Source organism: Colletes gigas, unplaced genomic scaffold, assembly GCF_013123115.1.
Source record: "Colletes gigas isolate AHSC1104 unplaced genomic scaffold, ASM1312311v1 Colletes_gigas_Sc00006, whole genome shotgun sequence".
In the NCBI taxonomy this organism is placed as follows: Eukaryota; Metazoa; Arthropoda; class Insecta; order Hymenoptera; family Colletidae; genus Colletes; species Colletes gigas.
This window is the reverse complement of record NW_025106635.1, coordinates 7354185-7369939: the sequence shown is the minus strand read 5'-3', so window position 1 is coordinate 7369939 and position 15755 is coordinate 7354185. Positions and strand designations below refer to the sequence as shown.

At 42.6% G+C, this 15755-nt stretch overlaps 1 protein-coding gene across 2 annotated transcripts in view; it reads right to left on the bottom strand.

The window, feature by feature from the left end:
• LOC122395853 (tyrosine-protein kinase Btk29A) overlaps positions 1 to 15755 on the bottom strand; it is a 159342-nt gene that overhangs the window by 136852 nt on the left and 6735 nt on the right. For both annotated transcript variants that reach the window (XM_043393751.1, XM_043393750.1), the window contains exon 3: positions 5006 to 5264. In XM_043393751.1, the coding sequence (XP_043249686.1) occupies positions 5006 to 5264 (259 nt within the window). The remainder of the gene's footprint in view (positions 1 to 5005; positions 5265 to 15755) is intronic.

The window sequence follows — 15755 nt, the reverse complement described above, 5'->3', positions numbered from 1 at the left end:
ACGTGCCGCGCTAATGATCCGCCGACGTGTTATATCGAATCGCGATCGTCTTTAATTCTCGACAGCCATTATCGAAATAATCGAATCAAAAGCGGATTATAACGTGCCCGCGGCGTAATGAATTTTCATACATAAAATCGATCGACGCGGAAGTACCAGAGAGGAGAGGGAGAATTGGAAGAAGAAAAAATGCTCGTATCGCGAAATCGAGTGAACGAATGTATGTTTAAAGAGCGGGTTGTCAAAAGACTCGTTGAAATCGCGTTGACGGGAAGGAAAGGGCGGGAAAAAAGATATGCAGGGAGGATCCGTCCATCGATGCAATTAATCTTTATTAACGTTGACTTCGCAGGGTGCATGCATATGCATTCGACTGCGTCGCGGGGGAGAGAAAAAAAAATTCCAGCAGTTTAAAAGGTTTCGATCGATATCAGCCCCCCGAGCAATTTGTCGTCGAGACAATATCGACGAGAACTATTGTACATGACAGCCCCGGAGCGGCTCCCTACGAAAGTGCAAAGTAGTCTAGTTCTGCTTATTCCTCTTTATTCCGAACCGTCTCTAATTATCCGCGTACCCACCACTCTTTCCCCCCTGATCCGACTTTGCCGAAAAATTCACGGCTCGAGCCACGCGGTTAATCGCCTCGTTAGCAACCGACCGTGCGGGGTCAATGAATTTTTCAGACGCCCGTAAAGTATAATTTATAAAGCGTCCTGTTTCGTTCCCTCGCGAGAAAGAGACGCGAAATGGGAAATGCCTCGAAACAATCAAACCAAATAACGTCAAATAACGTTGCAGCCAGGAAGAAAATTTGAAAACCATTGTTCGCTTTTTGCGCAGCAGTGTACCTCGCGGACTCGATTTCACTTCGAGCTCCGCGGAGCGTGCTGTGCACCGTGTTCCGCCCCGAATCATCCGATTTTTTAACGCGGTACAGAAACCGAATATCAACGCTTCGCGAAATAAATACGAAAGAGATGTTTCAGAAATTTAAACGATTCTTTCGAGCAAGGATATTATGTTCCCGCGCACTGTCCTGGCCAGTTATTGGAACGTTTAGCTGGCGGAGGATCGAGCGACTCCGTGAAAAATCGCGAGGGAAAGTAATTTTCGCGGATATTAAGGCGATGCCGGGGAACGACACGCGCGGAGAAGCGGAAAAAGTCGAAGATTCTATTTCCGGGGCCGGGCACGAGCACGAATAATAACCGATCCTACGTCGAACGAAATTCTTGGGAAACTCGTTAAAAGTTGGACCATCTCTCGGCGGTGACAAATCAATCGTTGGAGGGAGGGGGGGATGAGGGGGCCCCCACGAATCGAGATACGTCAGCGATATCGACGATCGATTTCCACGATTTCTGACGCGGCTCCACCGCGTGAATCAACTACGGGCCAAAAGCTGATACGCGAGTAAGTTCCACGTCGAGTTCTGCAACATCGTTCCATATTTCTGCGAGAAAAATGCCCACGGACGATTCGATCTGAACTTTGGTTAACCCCCTTTTCCCGCGTCAATTCGTCCCTCCCACGGAAATTTATCTGCTAGAAAATGAAACGTAATTTACAGCTTTAACGCGCTCGATCGATCGTTCGTATCAAGAACTAATATATAAAACGATCGTTTGCTCGAGACTGGACGATTACGGGGTTCCATTCGAAAACCGTGAAATTTATTCCGGATAAAAATTTTTGTCGAATCGTTCGGAGCCAATCGCGATGGCCGTTTTCGGTTCGGAAGTTTCGAGATAGCTTTCGCGAAACTGAAAATAAAATGCTCGATAGCAGCGATCGAATGAAAAAAATGTTTCATTTTGTTCGACGTCCGCCACAAACGAGGTCTTGATTACCGGTGTTACTAGGGGGAGTCGATCATCGAAGGCGTGACTCCGATAAATTCCGAACTTTGAAAAGTATTATGCAATTTAGAAGTTCCTAAAGTGACTTTCACGAGTTTAACGATCATTAGGGATATAATTGAAATTTACAAAGCAACCCTTGACGGAGCATCGTTCGTACTATGGGGGAAAAATTGAGTCGCATTACGGACAGTTAAAGCACGGGGGTCCAATTCCATCCTTCGTAAACTATTTAGTTGACCTCAAGAATAGTTAAATCCCGCCCCGTGGAATAGTTAAACCGCAACTTCAATACTTCCGGCGGGTTGATGAATAGAGTACCGACCACCTATGTGTCATGGACAAAAGCTGAGAGCTCGTCGGGGAACTTGCCGCTTTGCGGCGTAATTTTAGCGGAAACTTTCCGTCCATCTTCGTTCAACGCGTCGGAGTAACAGAATTTCTTGCCTCGTCGCGAACGGCGTTACCCCGGAACTTCGATTAACAATTGATTACGAAAGGCTCCCGAACCCCGCTCGATTCCTGAATAAATAGCAAATAGAAACGCGAAACTCCGAAATTGCTATTTTCAGAATTCATGCACGCCAGAAAAAAAAACAGTAATTATATTTACGGAACGATCCACACGAATAAATGGAAAATGTACTGGAACATTTTCTCGCGCAAAGTTTCGCCTATAAATCTGAATTTTATAAATCTTTCCGCGCAAAAATTGTAACGTACACGCATCCTGCGAGCTATATTTTTTTTTTAGTACAACGTTCGCGTGCCAGGAGCAATTTCAAAATCAATTTTCTCCAAGACGAAGTGCCACGAAGTTTTATTTTTGAAAATAGACCTTTCACTTTGAACTTCTTAAAATTTCAGCGTCAAAGCACCCGATCGACGCGTTGCTACTGTTCGTAACACATTTTACATTATACTGGCCGTTGCGACAGGCGATATTCGGGGGAAAATTTGTTTTTAGGTGCGAGACAACATTAAATATTCGTGGGTTGGAAAGCAGCAACGTGAACTGGGTTAACACGTCAAACGATCGCAGCTACGACCGAGTGAAAATCATTTTTTATTCGTCCCTCGTAGCGCGCCGGGTCTCGACACATAGTGTTTCGACGACAGCTGCGTCGGTAATTACTTCGCGATCCGTTCTAAACATCGTTGTAATTGTTATTTAATCGTCGCCTGGATCGATTATTTAATATATCGCTGGTTTATCAAATTGAAACACTATGTGTTTCTGTGTTTTGCAACTCTTCTCTAGCATCGAACTGTGCCCAGTTCGATGGCCAATTTGCACTCCGTTCTAGCGTCAGCTTGTATCCGGTACGAGGGCTAGTTTGCATTTCCGCTTTGAGTTCTTTGAAGGTGGAAACTTGAACTTCGAAGACGATCTCAGAGGAATTCGTGTCCAGGGTACGATCGTAAATTAGTAACCGGATTGTCAACCTTCGAACGGTTCTTCTTTGCGTTTCGCTCGGGTCCTGAACCGTGTCGACGACAGTTTCGCCCCAACAACGGAAACTACCGTCCCCTGTTAATGGTTTCGACGTTTCTATTCGCTTCCCCTTTAATTAATCGACTGGATTGTTTTTAAAAAGACACACCTTTAATCATCCTTAATTATCAATCGTTTAATGGCTGCTATTGTAGGCGCAAATTCAACCGATCGCTCGGGGCCGTTTCGCCGAGTAAGAATGACGTCACGAACAACCCTAACTCTTCTTACGCCATCGCTACGTGCCTCCGTATTTGAGAGATGCCTGCGGGTTTACGCGAGAGACGAGAGAGACTAGCAACAGAGTAACTAAACTCTATGATGGGGTTAAATCTCTCAATGGCCCTGAGCGACCGGTTGAACTTCGCTATAATAACGAAACGCCCGAGAAGTTCAACTCGCGTTACGATTTTCTGAACAAAGGACGGGACAAAATCACGGCCAAAAATCACTAACATCCGAACGATAAACATTTATTGAAAGTTAATAAGAAGAGTTCCCCTAAAACCGGACAGTAGCGTCATCTTTAAAGTGTGTATTTCTGGCCAAACATCACATTTTCGGTAAGGAATTTCTTCCTCGAAAGCGCGTGCAATTTCGGGGATATATCTATTCATTAAAAATGACTGTAATTAACCCCTTTAGTTGAAAATAATTTTTTTAGAACGATTCGAAACTTTTTTCGCCGAAAAATTTCAGGAGAATAGATGTACGTATGGTCAGACATGGTATTTTTTAGTAATGAATTTTTTTCTCGAAAATGCGTAGGATTTCGGGGGTATGTCTATTCAACAAAAATGATTATAATTGACCTCCCTAGCTAAAAATAATTTATTTTTGAACGAATTGAAATTTTTTTTTCGCCGAGAAATTTAAGGGGAATAGGTGTACGCCTGGTCGGACATCATATTTTCAGTAATGAATTTTTTTCTCGAAAATGCGTAAGAAATCGGGGGTATGTCTGTTCACCAAAAATGCTTGTAATTAACTCCTGCAACTAAGCATAATTTTTTCAGAACGATTGGAAATTTTTTAATTTCGTCGAAAAATTGCAGACCTCCTCGAATTTTTTTCTCAAAAGTGGGTAGGAATTCGAAGGTATGTCTATTGACCAAACATGATTGTAATTGACCACACAAGCTAAAAATATTTTTTTTAGAACGATTTGAAATATTTTTTTTCGCCGAAAAATTTCAGGGGAATAGGTGTACGTCTGGTCAGACATTCAGTGATGAATTTTTTTTCTCAAAAGTACGTAGGATTTCGGGGGTATGTCTGTTCACCAAAAATAACTGTAATAGATCCCCCTAGCTGAAAATAATTTTTTTAGAATGATTTGAAAATTTTTAATTTCAGCACCTACCCTACTAGTAAATTCTATTTAAACTGTTTTGAATTACGTGTTGAACTAATGCTATGTCCGGTACCAGGGGACACCTAATGATCTGTACAAATTCTATACCAAAATTTAACCAAAGTCTCGATAAATTATTATAATAATATTACATGTTTCGTTGCTTTATATTGATCTCTAATATTAAGTTATAAATAATAGAGTGCAGAAAGTATAAAGTAACCTTAAGTGTCCGGGTAATAGGGTAACTTTTCCTAGATTTAGAGAAGAGGAAAATGGAAAAGGAAAACTCACCAGCACGGATGGCACGAATCCACTCGGCGCGGTCCTGCTCGCGGCCAGCGAGAAGGTAGAGCGTGTACTCTTGGCCGGCTTCCCGATAGCCCACCTGGAAGGGTAGCCCAGGTGGTATTCCACCCCCGCCTCCGCCGCCGCCCGTTCCTGTCTCGCTGCCTGCCACGTCGCTGCCGACGCCGCCGGCGTTGCTCCCGAGGCTCGCCGTTTCAACCACGTGGACGCTCTCGACCGCGATTCTACCTCGTTCCTTGCGCCGCTGCGACAGAGAACAACCGAGTCCCCTCGTTAACGTTACGAGGAAAACGAAACACCGGGGAACCGGGGCCGAGACGCACCCGGAAGGCCCACGGGATACATGCAAACAACCAGCGCTTCCGCTTCTTACGGAACGTTTACTCTCCTTTCTTTTCCACGCTTCGCCTTACACTTTATTGTCTTTTAACTATTTCACTCTGATTTTGTAACAAACTATTTCTCCCAATTTCTATGATTCTATGATTCGACCATTACAAGATTAGAATTTCTTCAATTATCATTAACCTCCTCGTGATGAGGCCTGAAAAGCGTTTCTTCGTGGGGTAACATCGAACCAATGCGAATTTACTATTGTTTCTTGAGATTCAAGGGAATATTACACTGCCTAAAATTTTGTAATTATTCTTACAAGCTTCAGTGTGTTCCTTTATGATCAACCAATGGCTACGAATTTACTATTGTTTCTTGAGATTCAAGGGAATATTATACTGCCTAAAATTTTGTATTATTCTCACAAGCTTCAGTATGTTCCCTTATGATCAGCCAATGGCTACGAATTTACTATTGTTTCTTGAGATTCAAGGGAACATTATACTGCCTAAAATTTTGTATTATTCTTACAAGCTTCAGTGTGTTCCCTTATGATCAGCCAATGGCTACGAATTTACTATTGTTTCTTGAGATTCAAGGGAATATTACACTGCCTAAAATTTTGTAATTATTCTTGCAAGCTTCAGTGTGTTCCCTTATGATCAGCCAATGGCTACGAATTTACTATTGTTTCTTGAGATTCAAGGGAATATTACACTGCCTAAAATTTTGTAATTATTCTTACAGGCTTCAGTGTGTTCCTTTATGATCAGATTGAATCGTTCGAAAGTTAGTGTATCGAATGCCTTCATCGATTACAAACTGTAACAACTTCGGAACGGGATCGAAGAGCCTCCTCGAATCTTCGAAAAAGCAATTATACGTAAAATGAAAAGGCCGGGGACCGCGTCCATTACCAAAATAGTACGAACACCGACGGAGTGGCCCATCGGAATATTTACACTTTTATTCCAGTCTGCCAATCGGTTCGCGTATCGCGTGGGTCGCACGGCACCGGGGAACGGGGCTGATTGACAATGCCATTCGAGCTTTTTTGATATCGGTAAAACGCGCACCGAAACGAAAAACGACAGGTATTCCCGTCACGCCGGATGTTTTCGCGTTATCCCAACACAGGATCCAGATTACACACGGATTCTCTTTGCGTTACGTCCGTACGATCGACCAAAGTGTAACTTACAGCTACTCACATGTTCTCACAAAATCACATTTTCCTCTGTATTATATTATACAAAATTTCTGTAATTTGGTTCACTATATCGCTTGTATAAGAGAGTTATGAGTTCTGTCTGAATTATGCCCGAGAAAACGATACTTCTGACCATTTTCGAAGGCCCTCAAGAGTATCGTCGTTTCACTTAATATTTGAATGGAGGCTTTGCGCTCGTAAGTGCTCGTTCCTGCCAGGTACTTGTAGAATACATCGGGGGTTCGCAGCCAGTGAAAAGGATCGACAAGCGTTCGCGTGGATATCGAAATAGGGTATTTGGAATTGTCGAGCCAGTTGCACAGCTCCCCGGGATTCAACGTTCTCGCTGTGACAGGCTACAATAGAGGCAGAGATCCAACGTACCGTCGAGCTTAAGGCCCCGGTGAAGGAGATAGACGTCGTATCGTTTTGAATGCTACGACGAATTAGAATCGCGTTTTGTACGTTTCGAAGACGCGGAGCGTTTTGTCCGCGGCACGAAGCAATTTACCAACGTCCGCGAAAAAGATTCACGGATTCGGAAAAACTATTTCTATCGTGGGAGTTGAGAAAATTAGCGGTCCCGTCTTACTTTTCCACCGTTTTGGAATTCTATCTCGAATGTCTTCTCTCCGTCGACGATAAAATCGCGGAAGTTCTCGTCAGACGTGGTTTTCAAGCACTGAACTTCACTCTTTCGTTTCATGCTTTCTCTATTAATTCCCTTGGTCCTAAACCCTTGGTAGAGGGCTAGTTTGGTGTAGGATTTCGGGGATATGTCTATTGATCAAAAAGTATTGCAATTGACTCCTGCAATCGAAAATAATTTTTTTAGAACGATTCGAAATTTTTTTTCGCCGAAAAATTTCAGGAGAATATCTCAGACATTATATTTTCAGTAATGAATTTTTTTCTCGAAAGTGTGTAAGATTTCGGGGATATATGTATTAACCAAAAATGATTGTAATTGACTCCCGCAGTTAAAAATAATTTTTTTAGAACGATTGGAAATTTTTAAATTTCGTCGAAAAATTTCATACCTACACCAATTTTTTTTGCAAAATTGGATAGGAATTCGGGGCTATGTCTATTGACCAAAAATTATTGTAATTGGCCCCTGCAACTAGGCATAATTTTTTTATAACGATTTGAATATTTTTAATTTTGGCGAAAAATTTCACACCTACACCAATTTTTTTCTCGAAAGTGGGTATAATTTCGAGGGTATGTCTATTGACCAAAAATGATTGTAATTGACCACACTAGCTAAAAATAATTTTTTTAGAACGATTTGAAATATTTTTTTTTTCGCCGAAAAATTTCAGGAGAATAGGTGTACGTCTGGTCAGACATTCAGTAGTGAATTTTTTTCTCAAAAGTGCGTAGGATTTCGGGGTTATGTCTATTCACCAAAACTGACTGTAATTGACCCCTGCAACTAGGCATAATTTTTTTATAACGATTTGAATATTTTTAATTTCGTCGAAAAATTTCACACCTACTTCAATTTTTTTTTTTGGGAGTTAAGATAGTTGCTTCTGTTTTGGTGGGATTTATTATCAGTTTCCATGCGGAGGTGAATCGTAGGATGTGATCAAGGTGGTTTTGAGTGTATTTGATTGCCTGGTTGATTTGTCACGAAGAAGAGTAGACTACAGTATCGTCGACATCGTGGGCTAATTTAGTGTTGAGATTTTTGGGGACGTCATTGATGAATATATTGAATAGGATGGGTCCCACTCCTGGATAGCTGTGGTACCCCAATATGTAGTAGTTTGGGAGACGACAGAGAGCTGTTGTGAGAAACTGTAATGTACCCATCGGTGAAGTAGCTGTAGACTATTTTAATTAGATGTGCATTGAGCTTAATTTGGTGGAGTTTAAAGAGGCCATTGTATAGCAACGGAGGGGTCGAACGAACGCTTGTGAGAGCGCGACCACTCTGGTGGCGAGCATGGGAGGCGTCGCTACAATTCGCTATCTAGCCCTTTTAAGGTGTTAAGAACCAGAATCCAACGAATTTCAATCCTTCGACCTCGTTACATCGTGTCCACGATCAGTTTACAGCGTCGATTGGGATTCTAATCCTGCCCGTGCACTAAATAACCTATTGATAGAACTGTCGCCTAAACGGAGCCGATGCAACGAGTCCCATCTCCCTGGGCGCGATATTTGAAAACGACTGTCGCCTCTAGAGCATAAATGGCACCCCCAGGCATCACCGCCTCTATTTCGATCGTTTCTGTCCAAGTTCGCGTTACACTCGAGTTCCAAGGGATCCGATGCTCGTCGCACCGAGCAAGTTCCGCGCCAATCCACATCTTAACAACACGTTCGCCGGTTCGAAGAGCAATATATTAACCGTTAAGTAGGGTGAACAGACATCCGACGTCCTCCGCGGAGGATTATCCGCGTCTTAATTACGAACCGTGATTACCATAAGTTCTATCTTCGAATCTCCCGACTTCTTGCAAACGCGTGATTCCTGTTAGATTCGTTTTCGCCCGGTGGCGCGATAAATCGTCGATGGAAAAACACGGCCCACGGTGTTTGAATCCCCGGTGGGGAAAAAATATTACAAATTGCTGGACGATATTATATCACTTTAACTGCGACGCGTCACTGTCCTCGCCGGTACCGGGGCCCTCGAATCCGCGCGACAATCGTAAATCACGGGATGACGGTCGCAAAAAGTCCGCTGCCCGGGCGAAACGCGTTTTTATCGGCCAGGACCGTACCACCCGCGGCGAAATAATGAAGAATAACTTGACACCGTGTTAAATCGACGCCCGGGTGTTTTGTCGACGAACGTCCCGTTTCATGAGACGTTAAATCGCGGCCAGGAGGACCTTTCTTCCTCGAAGAACCTCCGGCAACGGTTCCATCGCGCATTCGAAGGGCTTCCGGTGTGTCCGCCATTACTCTTCGGCTCGATGTCGAACGGTTTACCGTTTCTTTCGAAACATCTGCAAGTTACAGTCGCAATAAAACCGCGAAATTCGCACACCGTGACCAAAAATTTCTTAAATGAATTGCGAATTCTGTCCACTTCGTGAAATCGGTTGGAAAACGAGCGGATGAACGCTGCATCGATCAGGGAAATTTTGATTCGCGACTAGGTGTTTAATGTGAACGTTACCGCATGTTGCGACATCGTAATTGGAGAAATTGTTTCCTAAAATTAGATTTATTTTATTTATGATTTACCTTCCGATTATATTTACGATTACTTCCGGATGGTCTGAACGAGTACCAGGATGCGGCGTAAATGCAACGCGATAAATATTTAATTCGCGTCGAGGCCGTCCATAAAATTGCTAATCCCTCGATTTTCAACGTTTCCATTTAAATGCTATCCCAGTATGAATCGCTATAATTTCATGAATATACCGGAACGACCGTGTAGCCGCCCATTACGAAATCTTTAATTCGTGAAAGCCAAATGGTACGAGCGATTGCTTTGTAAAGTAGAACATGTTCGATTATTAAAACTAATAAAAATACAAGCGTTTCTTGGATGCTGTCAAACATCGATATTAATTTTTTTTTTACAGTCTCTGTCCTGCTCGCGCGATAAAACGTTGGAGTAATGGAGGATCCACCGTGACTAATTGCCCTTTAGGAGCATCGAGACGAAAAGAAGGTACGTTGGGATGTCCAGTCGATAGAGTTTTTCTGTAATTTCTAATTGCATTGGACGCCTCGCTTCCTGATTAGTCGCTAATGCACTGATCAATATCCTGGACGGCCACTCCCCTCCATTAATGATTCCATTAACAACACTCCGTCGAATGGATTCTTACGACGAGAGAATGCGTTCAAACGTAAATTGCTAACAATGAATCGCATGGAAACTAACGTTAAGAATTCTTTCGAGTAACTAGCAACGGTTAAACAGTCTCCCCAAGAAAAAATAACTCAGCCCAGCGGTATAAACGCGTACGTTTCTGATGTTCTACGATCGAATTAACGAAAACGTGTCCTGCCTCGCTAAGCATTTACACGGCGTAACAGTTTCGCGGGTGAAACAAGAAATGGAAATCAAACGCGGCGCTTTTTTCCATTAAATTTATGCGCGAAACGTACACGATTCGTTCGCGATAAAAGCGATACGGCCCCCCGGGAAAGTACGAATTTTTCGACAGAGGCATTTTAAAATGCATAAGATTAAAGCGGCGCGATAACAACGGAAATGATGGAATTACTAGTGCGTCGTTGTTCGCCGATAAAAAATTTACACTTTTTTTTTTTTTTTGGTCCGCTCGTTCCGGCCGCGTTCGAATTTATTCGATAAACAGATAACGATGCAACGATGCTCCATCGGCGATTCGAATAAAAGTTTCGGTTTTTAGGAACACGTGGAACGATTATTGATATTTCTAGTTTGGTGAAAGCGCGTTTGCAAGAACTGTTAGACCTGCTTCGAAGCTTAAGAGGGGAGTCATATATCAATTCCTTTTTTTACTTCATTTTTTTGAAAGTATATATATTTAAGAATGTACTGTTGAATTTTGAGAGATAAATGTCAAGTATTGGGGATTGTAGAACATTGTTTGTATAGCCCTCGTGGTGATTACCTTGTACAGACCAGACATTACTGTTTCGAAAGGGTCAAGAGACATCTGTTGTTATTAAAAATTGAAATTTGAGCGTTTTTGTTATCTGGATGCCAATATTCTGGATGGAATTCTATATGGAGATTGATGAATATGATCTTGCAGACTTTGAATGCGTTTCTTTCGAAACCTTACTTTCCTAACTGGCGTAGATGAAATATCGAAAACTATACGTACGATTGCTTTGAAATTTTTACACGTTGTTCCACATACCAACAGTTCTCGACCATATCAAAACCAAATTGTTATAACGAGTTTATCTTTTTTATTAAAAAGTTGCAAACGAAACGACGAAATTTTGCAATTTTTACTTCAAGCTTTCACCATTTTGTCAATTTGCAACATAAGTAACTGTAAACTCTACAGAATAAAAATCATTTTGATTTTTTTTATTTAGTCAACCTTGAGTGTCAGATTCCATATTTAAAACTGCAGAACGCGTGAATATTATTTTTTAACAACTTATGTTGAATTTGACTGATGCAACGGCATGAATACATATCCTAATTAAAAGAAAAATCGTATTTTAATCGTCAACATGAAAGGTATCAATAAATATATGTACGGTCAATACTCGTAAATCTAGTGTTTAAACACATGTTTACTACGAACGTGATAACAACATTAAAAGTAAACAAAAATTAATAAAAAAATTATCTTGTATTCCCAAAGGATAGCAAAGTAAATTGCAAAAGAAAACCACAACATCGGATGTACCATTTCCTCAAAAAAAATTAAGAAAAATGGTTCGATTTTCCATCATTCACACGAGACTCCCCCCTTGAACCCTTCGATGGATTCGAAGGTTCAGGCTTGTTGCAACGTCCAGGAAAGCTCAGCCATCTTTCGCGGTAGAAACGGAACAATTTTTAGTCAGTCGGTGTTATTGAAAACGAGCCGTGTGGGGTGGCAAACCCGACGGAACCGGTAATACGGTGTAGCTCTTCTCGAATGGTGGAAATCCGCCGAGACAAATCGAGTTTCCTCCGAGTATGGAAGGATATTGGCTGCGTGTATACACAACCAGGTAGAAGCTTTATGCAATAACGTTGGGAGGCCGGGTCCCCGTTGCGTTAAATTTTGCGCAACGTTGCGACGACGTTCTCAACAGGTTATTTGGTATTTTGCAGGCCCGTTTGTAAATCGCGTTACGCTCAACACCGTGCTCTCTTAATGCCGTTACGCGGGATTAAAAACGACGGGGACGCGGAAACAGGTGACTGGAATTATCCCACGCGGTGGCGAAAAAGAACGCGAGGCGTGTAAAATATCGGATATTTTCCTCCAATAACAAATCCAGGGCAGGAAACGCGAATCATTCAAATTTTCAGACTTGCGTTGCCTAGCAGGGGGGAAATTTTACTTTTATAGAGCTTGTAAGTCTGTTTCGAAATTGTCCCCTGAAAATCGAGATCTATCGAGCATACACACTGTTCCACAAGAGCGTGTCGGTCATATTTTCTGCGAAAAAAGGAATATAATTGAACGTATGACCTCGAAATATAAGCATTTACTTAGTATGTTGTCCAGTCGCCATCATTGTCGATTATAGCCCGTTTAGGCATACTTTCGGCGAGAATTTTCCGCCATTGTTTCGGGTAGAGACCTCCATATTTGGCGGACGTGACGTGTCAATTGTTTCACATTAAATACTCGCTTTTCTTTTCGATGGGATTAGCGTCAGGCGACTGAAAAGGCCAATCCAGTGTCTTGATTTCGACTTTGGTGCTTAGGGTCACTCCTGAAGCACCCACAAGCTGTTATCCGAGCCAAACCATCTTCCAGCAGACTTTAATAAACAGTGTTGATGTATTTTGACCATCTTCTGGGCATTAAGATTGTCAGTAAACAGGTAGAAAACTCCAAATCCTTGTCTATAGAAGCAACCCCAGACATGCACCTTCACCTGCTTCACTGTGCTTCACTGTGCGCTGGATAACGGAAATTGCACGAGATGACCACGCATGCCTTCTTGTACCCCAGGCCCAAAAAGAGGATTCATCCGTAAAGATAATGTTGGAGAAATCATGATCGATATTAGCTTTTCGGTCAAACATGGTTTCAACTTTGTGCACCGCCACTCATAGTTAGCATCATGTAATCGACGTCGAATTGCATTCAGGCTCACTTCCACACCCTTTTTCGCTAAAACTAACTTTTCGTAGGGGAACACCCAGGATTCTTTTTAAAGATTCTCAAAATTGCTTTGTCGTTCTTTTCTGACGTTGAGAGACGCTTGCCACGTTCGGGCAGGTCAACATTTTTAACTTCATCATACCTTTTCACCCACTTCTTAACCCTTTGCACTCCGAATTATACTTCAATTTTATTGCTAGTAGCTCCCAACGCTTCCAAGTGTTTTATTTGAAATTCACGTTAAGTAAAAAATGGGGTAAAACAAATTCAATTAAATATCTGTTTTATGTAACTATTGTTGACAAAAGAGCTCCTGAGATAAAAACTGTTGTCAAGTCACACTCGACATAGGAGTGCAAAGGGTTAATAAAGAACGACATTTTGGGTCCTTTTGGATGATCACAGAGAAACACCGCTTCGACTCGACCAGCGTACGCTGCACTCATAGTCATTTTTGCCACCTTCGACGCAGATAACAGCCTACAATACTGATTTAACCTCGAAGCATTGAAGCCAAGTGTTCGAACAGTTGAATCAACCGATTGTTAAACAGATGCGTCTAGTGACAAAATTAGGAACGACACGGTCTTGTGGAACTGACAATGAGTGTAAATATCTATCCTTCGGAACCTCGGGCATCCAGGGCGACGTAAAATGTTCTGGTTTTTGGTTATTCGCTGGTAGCCGGAAAGCGACCCGGAGGAAAGAACGCCGCCAGAGAAAATTTCATTTAGGCTTTCGCGAACGGTCCTGTGTGACGAGGGCTTTATTAGATTCGTCGACTACCGGTGCCCTTCGTTACTGGCGTCATTCTTCGAGGCAACAGCCGCCTCTCCACCGAGCGGGCTTTCAGGTCGCTCCTATCTCTCTATTTCGCGCTTCCCCGTATTCGACCGTCCGAATTTCACGTTCGTCGAATGAATAATCGTTGAAAAAGAAAACGCGTGGGTAGAGAGAGAAAAAGGAACGAGAAAGAGCTGTGTACTTGCCGCGAGAGCGACTTAACGACCCGGAGGAAAAAAGCACCGTCGGCTCGGTCGGTTTCTCTGGATTCTCGCCTGAATCTCGCTCGCGGCTTTGTGCGGAAAAATCTGCGCTGAATCGCCCGGTCCGTTCGTAGCCGGCCACTTCGACCTCCTCCCTTTTCAATATCAAGAAGTAACAACGAATAATGAGGCTGGTTTTAATTAAATACCTCCCCGAAACGCGCGGTCTTTTCGTTACACGCGAACAACAAACATTTCCGGGCGGCAGCCTTATAAAAACCAATTGACCGGAGGATTTTTCGCGTGGAAACTTCAGGCCGCTGAATTTTCCAAGAATAAAAATGAGCTTCGTTCGAAATTAAATAATAACCTTTTCCATCCAACCCCGTGATTGTATTCAGAGTGCATATAATTTGCACCGTTCTCGCGTACCCGTTTCCAAACGAGTGCAATTTTTGACCAGATCCTACCTCCCGTTTCCCATTCAACGGAATCATCGCGATATTTCAGCTGTCAGCCGATTTCACGCGTAAATACGCCCGGTTCGGGATAATTAAGGGATCATGTTTTCGAGCGATTCGCGCAAATAAATTAAACAACACGAATGGAAACACTGCCCGGATATTTAATATAACAATACCTTTGGAGGAAATCCGAACAATTGCAAACTGATAAATTAAATTATGATATTCCCCTAACCGGGCGCTGTCTATCTTGCCAAAATGAAACGACACCGTGATTCAACGTACCATACCGTGGACGTACGCCCACGTGTCGACAATTCAATTTTTTTGGGATCCACGTACTCGGGCTACTTATGTCTGAACTGGCATAAAACTGATCGTGACGCGCAGGGCTCGTTTCAGCGACAAATTGGAAAGTTATAGTCACTTTTATCTTTATAGCAGGCCCGTTTCACCTTTTTACATCTTTTCACTTTTTTTCGTTGCCCCAAGTTCTCTTTTATCGTTTGATTCAACAATGAGGAACAAAAGACACCTGAAATACCAAGGTTAACATCTATCGAACGTTCACGGAATTCGTATTCATCATCGACGTCTATATTTAATTAGTTCTTAATGCAATTCGAACAAGAGTGCAATTCACGAAGGAAGATGCACCTGGAACGTTCGAGAACGGAGAGAAACTAGGCGATTTTCGATTGGTTTTCCCTAAACGCCCTTCGAGGGGTTGCAACTTACCTCCACGTTGGACGCTGGTGAGATAAAATTCGTAAAATCTTGCGGCTACGAGGCGATAACGTCCCACGTGGGGGGGACGAATCGAGGAACAAGGACGAAAGTTTGGAAGAGTATCCAAGTTCTCCGAAATTCGACGATCTATCTATCGGCGCTCGAGACTGATCTACCGCAATCTCTCGTAGACGCTACGACGACAGAACTTTCCCCGAAAGATTCGCTGTGGCCCGTCAGGAACTTTATATCTGTCGGATG